The sequence below is a fragment of the Barbus barbus genome, assembly GCF_936440315.1.
Source record: "Barbus barbus genome assembly, chromosome: 47".
In the NCBI taxonomy this organism is placed as follows: domain Eukaryota; kingdom Metazoa; phylum Chordata; class Actinopteri; order Cypriniformes; family Cyprinidae; genus Barbus; species Barbus barbus.
Window position 1 is genome coordinate 8,030,032 of NC_136725.1, and position 10,935 is coordinate 8,040,966.

Consider the following 10,935-nt stretch of genomic DNA (forward strand, 5'->3'; position numbering starts at 1 on the left):
AATGTTGTGTAGTTCCTTTTAGCTCTTGCAATGATAATGCAACAGGACAGGGAGTGGGGCTTGTCGTGGCGGTACAGTGTTCTCAGCCCTCGGAGGTGAATACCTCCTCATTCCTGTTTCTTTAGGATGGCATGTTGCCATGGAAACAAGGCTGAGGTGGATGCAGTTGGACTGCTGGATTATTAGGGGCAGATGAGCTCAGTTCTGTGATTACACCCTGGGCTACTTGGACACGATCATGTGGTTTTGCAGTCAAAGCTAATATCTTAAACGCACTCGAGCACCCCAGGCAAACTGCATCCACAGAAAATTCAAAGGACAGGGTGAGCTGGGGTGTATGGGATAAAATATACAGATGTTTTAGCTGCAATAGCACACGTCTCGACACAGGAGGTCTTTTTTCCCTTTTTAAACCACTATAAAAACGACACAACAGTTAAAAAAAACAAGCTCTGGAGGCCATTCCCAAGGCAAAACTGACTGATTCAGAGCTGTATAATCAACGACCAAAGGTCGGTCAGTCAGATACACAAGAGAACACATTCAGAGCCACAATCATCTCACAGCTCCCAGACGAGCAAACAGAAAAGTTAATGACGTGAAAATGAGCTGCAGTGTAATTTAGGTCCATCATTTATGGATGCTCAACCATAAACAACAAGGAGATAAGAATGAACTTTGAAGGTTAAGCCACTTTTTATTGCATTTCTTGTTTTATTCCCCTTGTTGTCGTTTAAAGTTACACAGGAAACAGAAGGATAAGCTGTTCTTTGAATTTTTTGTTGTTTATTTATTTTTATTAATTAATTTTTCTTATTTAAAAATGTAATTTAATTTATTATTACCACAATAGTGGTTATATATAATTGTGCAAGCAGCAGTATTAATTTACCATTAAGAAAAAAAAAAATTATATATATATATATATATATATATATATATATATATATATATATATATATAAATAAACTGATTTACAATTGAGAAAATTCTTATAATAATATAACATTGGAAAATATATATTTTTAAAAACAAATTATTATTATATTTTAGTACACACAAAATAAAAAAATAGAATAATAACATAATTATAATCATTGTAAATATGTTTCTGTCTGATTTACATCATTAGTGGTTTAACAGTATTAAAGTATTACAAAGTATTAATTATGTTCTCATAGATGTATTTCTTATGTACGGCATGTATGACTTTTGTATCTTCAGTATTCATAAGGACACATGTAATATTAGAGCTTTCAGAAAAAGCTAAATAAAGATTTAAAAAAAAAAAAAAAAAAGAAAGATAAGAAGGAAAACCTACATGGATTGAATGGACCCATGAGTTAAAGGTGCTATGAATAAAGTGCAATCGATGGGGGAACACTTATCATGTTCAATAATAATAAGTGTTCTATATTTTAGTCACCATCCACCATTTTTAAAACAGAAAAATCAATCAATAAGGCAAATAATTAATGTTTGGGGTTAGAAAAAGTGTAGCAACCTCCACTGGGAGTGTTTTTTTCCTGGCCGAGGGCGATACTCATCTCATATGACAGGCTAAGCAGGGAAATTAGACTTTGTGTTTGGATTATTGATTCTCTTAGCACATGCTCGACCAACGCCAGCAGCCAACTACCTTTGCAACACCACAAAAGAGGTTTACTACACAGGCAATGTTACAAAGAAAAGGTGCACAGTGTGTTAAATAAAACACTATACAGTCTTCTGATTTGGGACATAATTCACTGCATCAGGGTCAAATTGAACTAAAGTATTGCATGTTTAAGCATGACAAAATGCACTTTACTTGTATGACAGATACTTTGACATGCACTACTTGGGGCCTATAAGTAGTAATCTAATACATAATTTAATATTCTAGAATGTGACATTAAATGGACACATATTTAATGGACATCTTTCAGCAAATGTTCTAATCTCACAGATATTTACTGCCATCTGCTGGTCACATAACCTACCATCTGTGTCTCTGCAGGTTTTAAAAAGGTATATTTAAGACTTTTTTAAGACCAAGTAAAGAAAATATAATTAATAAATGGAATGGAGCACAATACTTCCTTATGGTCTTAAAATTGAAATGTCTTGCATTAACATTGCTTCAAAGTTTGAAAATAGAATTCCAACAGATCTCCATTTCTTTAAAAAAAAAAAAAAAAAAAAAAAAAAATTAATTAATTATGGCTTCAATACCTCTGCCATCTTCAACAACTAGAATTTGGAAATAATGTATTATACCATATGATCACTATGCAAAAAAAGTGTTCTTCATCACTATTTTTGTCTTGTTTTCCAGTTAAAATATTTAAAGATTATTAAATCAAGATAGAGTTGAGAAGCAGAATGACATAGCATAAGGAGTCTTGTTTATGATTTATTTATTTTGATTAAAATTAAATGAATTTATTATTAGAACAAGAACAAGTATCCAATAGGTTTAGAAAAATCCACTTAATTCAAGGGAAAAAACAAGTTTTCATACCACACTGACAGATGTTTGTTCTTGTTTTAAGAAAAAACTCCCATAATTTTGTTCAGTTTCTCAGAAAACAAGACTTCATATGTTCAAGTTGCATCTCAAGTACTGTAAATGTATCTTATTTTTACATTTGACATCTTATGACTTAATGTATATAAGACTTTATGAAACATTTAATTATAATTAACATTTTATTCCGAAAGGTCTGGATACATAAAAACTTAAAACGGACAAATTTAAAAACAGAAAGTGAATGAACAGCACTTAATTTCATCAATTTATTTTTTTGTCCTTCCAAACATGTAAACAAGACTGTGACCTGGAAACAATCATACATAAAGCCACTGTGTGAACTCACAAATAAAAAACAAACATTGATAAACGCTTCATGAAAAACATTCTTTGAATGCTGTAATTGGAAATGCTGGAATGCTTGACAATATCAATATATACTCTTAAATATATATATTTATACTTCTATATAGATAGACTTTATACTTAGATTAATTAAAGAGTTCTCATTAAGGATTCTTTTTGTTTTTTCTCGGACAGTTCCTGCATTTGCATCTCGAGAGATTTAAATAAAGGCAGTTTGCTCCCGTTTACGCTCCCTGATAAAGACAATTACTGCAAAGGAGACTATACGGCCCCTTTCGGAACAGACTGTGTCTGACATACCACATAAATACTTTGAGTTCAAGTCTATATTTCAAAATCCTGGCTTTAAAGAGATTCATTGGCAAATGCAACAGCTACAGTGCATCCTTCTTGTTAAACTTTAACGAATAACCGATCGCAGTCTCTAAACATTCCAATAAAGACCCGGCGGAGAGAAAGTCCAGCTCCACCTCGATAAACTTAATGTAGATGTGTAATCCAGAGAGGACACCCTCTTTGGCCTGGCCGGTGCAGTTGTCCTGCAGGAACATGGTTACGGCTGAAGGCTCCCCTCGGCTATAGTGTTTGCCTGAAGTCTGAAAGTGCTGGAACAGATACTGCTGTAGTGTCCTTTCCTCTGCAATGCCGAGGTAACAGTAAGTGACTTTGGCTGATGTTCTCTTGTCCTTCTCCACGCTCTCGCTATGATCCGTCTCCTCTTCTTCCTGTGAGGGGGAAGACTTGTCCTCTGTGCTAGTTGAAGAATTGGACCCACTCGTCTCCTCATAGCCTATTGCATACAGGCCATATGTTTTTGGGATGCCTCCTGGCAGGAGGTACTGGGAGCCGTTGCTGCATCCTGCCGCCCTTGTCTGTGCGATCGGGATCCAGTCCACTTCCATGTGCAGCTCCAAACAGCGAGCTTCGCTAATAGTGATGTCTAGGAATTTATAATAGACATTTTTCCAGTTCATCTTCTGCACCTTGGTCATGATGACCCTGCCCTCGGCCTTCTCAGGGTTGAAGTATTCCCGCAGTCTTTTTCCCAGAGGAACCTGTGAGCTGATTTCTGCGTAGTGGTAGCGGATCTCCTCTCGCCACCGTGTGTTGTAGCCCACTCCGAAGATGGCCAGCTTATTGGACAGGTGGAGGCGGGAGAAGTCAGTCCATGTCTGGAAGTGCTCCCATTTGACCTCCACTGACTCCAGGATACGCATCACGTTCTGCATCACTTCATGGCGTCTAAAGAAAGCACGAGGAAATGAGGTCCTGAGTGTAAACTGTGTGTTTAGGTAAATGGATTGGGAAAAAGGACACAGGTTCAAACTTACTGAGTGTGCTCAGATGGCTCCAGTCGTATCTGAAGAACTCTGGGTTTTGAAAGCTGGTTGTCCTCTGTGAAAGACCAGACTGTGTTATATGAGATATTTGAAATTATGCACATGGCTTTGAGTTGGGTCTGAAATGGGCAGAATTTTCATGAATTGTGGATGATAACTAGGCCCACAGTGAATATGCATACCCTTTAACAAATTTTAGCAGATCTGCAGAATTCTGCTAATTCTTACAATAAAATTATTTATTGCAGAAAAAAAAAATCACATAAATATAAATACACATATAATTTTGATAATAAATACATAGTATTAATATAGGGTATAATTATTTTTTTTTTGTTCTCTTAGGCTGCATTTATTTGATTAAAAATAGAGTAATATTGGGAAATATTATTATAATAACTCTAATATTATAATTCTAATATTTTATTCAATGTAAGTTATTTTTGTGATGGCAAAGCTGAATTTTCAGCAGCCATTACTCCAGTCTTCAGTGTCACATGATCCTTCAGAAATCATTCTAATATGCTGATTTGCTGTTCAATGTTGAAAGTAGCTGTGCTACTTAATATTTTATTTGATTTGATTAATATAAAGTTCAAAAGAACAGAATTTATTTGAAAATAATTGTTCTGTTACAAAGTAAAAGCCTACACTGTCCCTTGTGTCTTTGCTGAATAAAAAAAATAAATTAATTAAAAATAAATAAATATATATAATATATATATATATATATATATATATATATATATATATATATATATATATATATATATATATATCATTTTGACATGGTTTTATAATATTGGTTCAGACATATGACATTTTAATAGCCAGACATAACAGAGAGGCCATCATAACAACTGTCTGTTAAAATACCACGTGTTAGATTGTGTCATTTACGGTGTACTGTACTCTATATGAAGTGCTTTCAAGGACACAGCTCAGGGCAGCCAATAGTATGACAAAAGATAAATAAATAAATTGGTCAAGTACTAGGCTTAGGCCTAATTTATGTCTATTTATTTATATGAAATTAACTTAAAAATGTTTTTCAAGAAACACATAATCCAATTTGCCCATAGGACGTACTCGACGGGGACAAATCAAAATGGTATGCTCCGAAGTCCTTTTGCCAGGTGCCTGTCTACCTTGACAGTTAAGAAAAACAGGACAACCTTTTTGCTTTTCTGAAGTCAGTACTACATAAAACACCTACGCAACTGAGCTTCCTCAGTTTTTATACTGAACAAACTGTGTGTGCTATTGCACCTACACCTAAACTTAGCCCTCACAGGAGACTTTGTGCATTTTTAGATTTTCAAAAAAATACGATATAGTATGTTTTTTTAAGCCTTTTGAATTACAGGGACATAGGCAGTGTCCTCATAAACCACCTTCATATTGTAATACCTCTGTCATACCCATGTCATTATACAATTTGTGTCCTCATAAACCACATAAACATGCACACACACATATATACATCCACCTCACAGGTGTGGCATATCAAGATGCTGATTAGACAGCATGATTATTGCACAGGTGTGCTTTAGGCTGGCCACAATAAAAGGCCACTCTAAAGTGTGCAGTTTTTCAGTTTTACTCTATTGGGGGGGGGGTCTGAAAACCAGTCAGTATCTGGTGTGACCACCATTTTCCTCACGCAGTGCAACACATCTCCTTCGCATAGAGTTGATCAGGTTGTTGAGTGTGGCCTGTGGAATGTTGGTCCACTCCTCTTCAATGGCTGTGCAAAGTTGCTGGATATTGGCAGGAACTGGAACACGCTGTCGTATACGCCGATCCAGAGCATCCCAAACATGCTCAATGGGTGACATGTCCGGTGAGTATGCTGGCCATGCAAGAACTGGGATGTTTTCAACTTCCAGGAATTGTGTACAGATCCTTGCAACATGGGGCCGTGCATTATAATGCTGCAACATGAGGTGATGGTCGTGGATGTATGGCACAACAATGGGCCTCAGGATCTTGTCACGGTACCACTGTGCATTCAAAATACCATCAATAAAATGTACCTGTCTTCATTGTCCATGACATATACCTACCCATACCTTAACCCCACCGCCACCATGGACCATTCGATCCACAAAGTTTACATCAGCAAACCGCTCACCCACACGACGCCATACATGCTGTTTGCCATCTGCCCTGTACAGTGAAAACCGGGATTCATCCTTGAAGAGAACACCTCTCCGAAGTGCCAGACGCCATCGAATGTGAGCATTTGCCCACTCAAGCCGGTTACAACGACAAACTGCAGTCAGGTCAAGACCCCGATGAGGACGACGAGTATGCAGATGAGCTTTCCTGAGACGGTTTCTGACAGTTTGTGCAGAAATTCTTTGGTTATGCAAACCGATTGTTGCATCAGCTGTCCGGGTGGCTGGTCTCAGACGATCTTGGAGGTGAAGATGCTGGTGTGGTTACACGTGGTCTACGGTTGTGAGGCCGGTTGGATATACTGCCAAATTCTCTGAAACGCCTTTGGAGACGGCTTATGGTAGAGAAATGAAAATTCAATTCCCGGGCAACAGCTCTGGTGGACATTCCTGCAGTCAGCATGCCAATTGCACGCTCCCTCAAAACTTGCGACATCTGTGGCATTGTGCTGTGTGATAAAACTGCACATTTTAGAGTGGCCTTTTATTGTGGTCAGCCTAAGGCACACCTGTGTAATAATTATGCTGTCTAATCAGCATCTTGATATGCCACATCTGTGAGATGGATGGATTATCTCGGCAAAGGAGAAGTGCTCACTAACACAGATTTAGACAGATTTGTGAACAATATTTGAGAGAAATAGGCCTTTTGTGTACATAGAAAAAGTCTTAGATCTTTGAGTTCAGCTCATGAAAAATGGGGGCAAAAGTGTTGCATTTATAATTTTGTTCAGTATATATATATATATATATATATATATATACATATACATACATATATATAACTTACCAGTAAATCTGTGGAGCATCATATGGAAGTCTGTGTTGCAGATTTCGAGCAGCACTGGTGAGGTATGAACCTAAAGTCTTTCAAATGCTTGCCCAGATTTTGCACCACTAGTCTACAGCTCTCCTTTTTAAAGGAGGATGATACTCCAATAGTTTTTAGACTTTAAACTTATTTACACTGTAAAGAGATTATTGTATTCACCTGTTTCTATGTCTCCCTCATTGAAGGCAGCAGAAAGGTCCTGATTACACCAGTCTTCCTGAGAGTAGTCCTCCATAGTGCTGCCATCTGACTCCATCTCCTGGTAGAGCCCACTGCTGTTGATCAGCACAGGCTGACAGCTTTGAGAATCCCAGCCGCCTTGCCCGAACACTTTCTCCAGCTGCTCGAAGGAGTAGCTGCTCTTCCTCTTCCCAATGCCGTGCTCCTTCACCCGGCTATAACAACGTCTCAGCGTCTGCAGATGATGGTCATGTTTATAAAAACAGCAACACATGCACACTGTATCTGAATCAATTAAGACTGAGATGTACATCGCAAATAATTAACTACTCCTCCTCAAAAAAAAAAAAAAATTTTCCTAGTACTTTCAGCACTTACACTTAAAAATTGACAATCAATGTTTATTTACATTTCGCATCTGATAGCAATGCATGGCCATATAAAATAGCACTATTTCTATATGTGTGCACTAGAAATATATTCAAACTTCCTACAAATTTGACATAACGCTTTTTGCATACTATATATCAGGGAGGTACGCACAGGGAGATAAGAGTTATCATATATACACGCACACACACACACACACAAGTATACATACATAAAAACATTATATATATATATATATATATATATATACATACACATATATGAAATAATTCATATACAATATATGCCTGGTGTGGGTAGCATGAGTGATTTCAGGGGTAAATTCTGAAGTAAATAAATAAGTAAATGCTTTATATATAAAATCTGAAAAATTAAATAATATAAAAAATAGGATTATATAAAAAAATTATCTAAATAATAATAGAAGTAAAATACTTGAATATGAATTAGATGGTAGCTGTGTGTGTGTGTGTGTGTATGTATATATATATATATATATATATATATATATATATATATATACACATACACACACAAAATATCATACAACAATTTAATATATTTTAAATTATTAAAATCTGGCTGAAAATGGGTAAAGCCAAGTGGTTTGATAGTTGGATGGATAGTCACAAATATCGGTAAAGATTTAAAATGATAATGAATTAGTTTTTGGGGGGCTGTATTGTGATCCATAAATAGTCTATAATGACAACTAATGATTCTTATTTTAAATACGCCTGACAATATTTTTTTATATATTAATTATTGTTACACAGAAAGTGTATTACAATTTAATAGGTGTCCTCTGTAAATCAAGGTAAAAATTTATGATGTCATTATTTTCTCAGAAAACACACACACAGACACACACACACACATGTTGGTTTTTGTGGTTTATGGGGACTCTCCATAGGCGTAATGGTTTTTATACTGAACAAACTGTGTGTGCTATTGCCCTACACCAACCCTACACCTAAACTTAGCCCTCACAGGAGACTTTGTGCATTTTTATATTTTAAAAAAAACACCATTTAGTATGTTTTTTAAGCCTTTTGAATTACGGGGACATAGGCAGTGTCCTCATAAACCACCTTCATATTGTAATACCTCTGTCATACCCATGTCATTATACAAATTTGTGTCCTCATAAACCACATAAACATGCACACACACACACACACACACACACACAGTAAAGTGCTTTGAGTACCTAGAAAATTATTATTAAAGGGTAACGTTGTTGTGGGTAGCATAAGTGATTTTGCAGGCAATTTGTCCAATGATAACTTAACATATTTAATGTTAATTTGTGGAATCAAAACTTCAATGCCCCAACCAAAGCCTTATGGTTTGATTTTGCCATTTTACCATAAGCTCTGTGGAGGCAATCTACTATAAACATCACAACAAATCCATGATGATAACTGACAGCCATCAGTCTAATGTGCTTGAGACAAGACGGAGACATGCTTTGTGTTTTGATTTTGACAGCTTCACCAAAGCTCTGTGTAAACTGCCGAATAAACATAACAACAAGCCTCTAAGCATATCTGAGTGACAGCCATGTGTTTGGATGTTTTACCTTCATCCTCTCTCGACACTGCGATGGGGTCCGTTCGTAACCCAGCTCTGACAGCGCTCTGGACACCCGCTCGTACATCGCGGGTCCCGGCGCCTTGCCAGAAAACACCGTCCCGGCCACCTCCAGCTGCTGCATCCGCGCCTCCGCCAGCCTCTCGTTGCCCCAAACGGCGATCAGCGCGTTTGTTTCGGACGGAGTCCAAGACATGCCTCGGCAAGCGGTGAAGCTGTTGGAGGCAGAGGCCGATCCACTCCGGCCTGCGCCCCCGGACAGCGAAACCCCGACGTTCAGAGGAGAGAATCTATTAGGGGTGGAGGGGTTGGAATGGTATTGGTTGCTGTCACTCAGATCCTCTGATTCTGGGGAAGGAACCTCGGTTTTGGGAATCTTCAGCGGCACCGATAGATCAGGAGAACGCTCGGCGTTACCGGGGGCCGCCATCTTGCCTCTGTTGCTAAGGGGAGGGGGCAGAGAGGAAGAGCGTGCGCGCGCTCATTTCAAGCGTGATTGACAGCTCATATCTTTGAGTTTTCAACCAATTTTTGCAGCCAATGTCTATTAATATTATGCTACAAATTACAAATAATTATGTTATAAATAATAATATGTACAAAATAATATATTATAGTTAATTATGTAAAAACGCAATGTTTCAGATTTTAATCAATGTAATACATTTAAATATAATAATAATGAAGTGCAATTGACAGCTTCACGTTGACTGTCATTTTTGCAAGTCTCTCTTATATTATGAAAATATATTTAAAAAATATTTTATGAGCAATGAAATTATATTTCAATATTATAATATAGTGATATGTTTCATGGGGTGGTGATGGCGCAGTGGATAAGACACATGCCTTTGGTGTGAGAGACCCGGGTTCGAATCCACTGTGAGACACCAATGTGTCCCTGAGCAAGACACTTAACCCCTAGTTGCTCCAGAGGAGTGCGACCTCTGACATATATAGCAATTGTAAGTCGCTTTGGATAAAAGCGTCAGCTAAATGAATAAATGTGATAATTATTATGCAAAAATGGCGGCCTTGAAATAGTGCCATAGAAAATATATCCGCGCTGGGACGCTTCACCGTTTGTATCATTCCGCTTGACTAAAGTTCACGGGTTTCTATGTTTGAGGAGCGGAGGGAAAGCTGATTTTTGAAAGTCGAAGCATCTGCGTTTCCTTTTGAAATCAATTAGCCTTTTTCTAGATGGGTATTTCCTCTGCAATTTAAGTAGGCCTATTTTCCACCACAAGGGAAAGTACCACGGCCGACCACTAGGTGGGGTTGCTCATTCGTTGCATTCTGCCTTGCGTCAGCTTGTTATTGTGTGAGCAGTACATACATGCTACACTTTACTTGCATGTGTTCTGTCCACAAGAATGGTTAATCATTGTCAAATTTGCATTCTGCTTGTGTTTCTCTAAAACATAATGCATATAATCATGCCCTTTTCTTGCCCTGTTATTTTTAGACCCATAATTTCATTAATGCTTTGCATAAAAATAACAGTTTTAGATTTTTTGTTTTTCTTCTTTTATGAAGTAT

The 10,935-nt window shown here is 37.2% G+C and overlaps 1 protein-coding gene across 1 annotated transcript; it reads right to left on the reverse strand.

Annotated features, from left to right (window-relative positions):
- Positions 1–2,766: 2,766 nt before the first annotated feature.
- LOC306865416 (myb/SANT-like DNA-binding domain-containing protein 2) lies at positions 2,767–9,845 on the reverse strand. Its single transcript, XM_079410000.1, has 4 exons — positions 9,383–9,845; positions 7,390–7,645; positions 4,210–4,273; positions 2,767–4,120 (listed from the first exon to the last, which is right to left on the reverse strand). Exons 1-4 carry the CDS (start codon positions 9,821–9,823, stop codon positions 3,253–3,255), a joined length of 1,629 nt encoding a protein of 542 aa, XP_079266126.1. The 5' UTR covers positions 9,824–9,845; the 3' UTR covers positions 2,767–3,252.
- Between the last annotated feature and the right edge of the window lie 1,090 nt (positions 9,846–10,935).

Coding starts and splice junctions, on each gene's coding strand:
- LOC306865416 (XM_079410000.1), bottom strand. CDS start 9,823: ATGGCGGCCCCCGGTAACGCCGAGCGTTCTCCTGATCTATCGGTGCCG. Junction 7,646..9,382: donor AGTGTCGAGAGAGGATGAAG/GTAAAACATCCA, acceptor CATCATCTGCAG/ACGCTGAGACGTTGTTATAG. Junction 4,121..4,209: donor GAGCCATCTGAGCACACTCA/GTAAGTTTGAAC, acceptor TGCTTTCTTTAG/ACGCCATGAAGTGATGCAGA.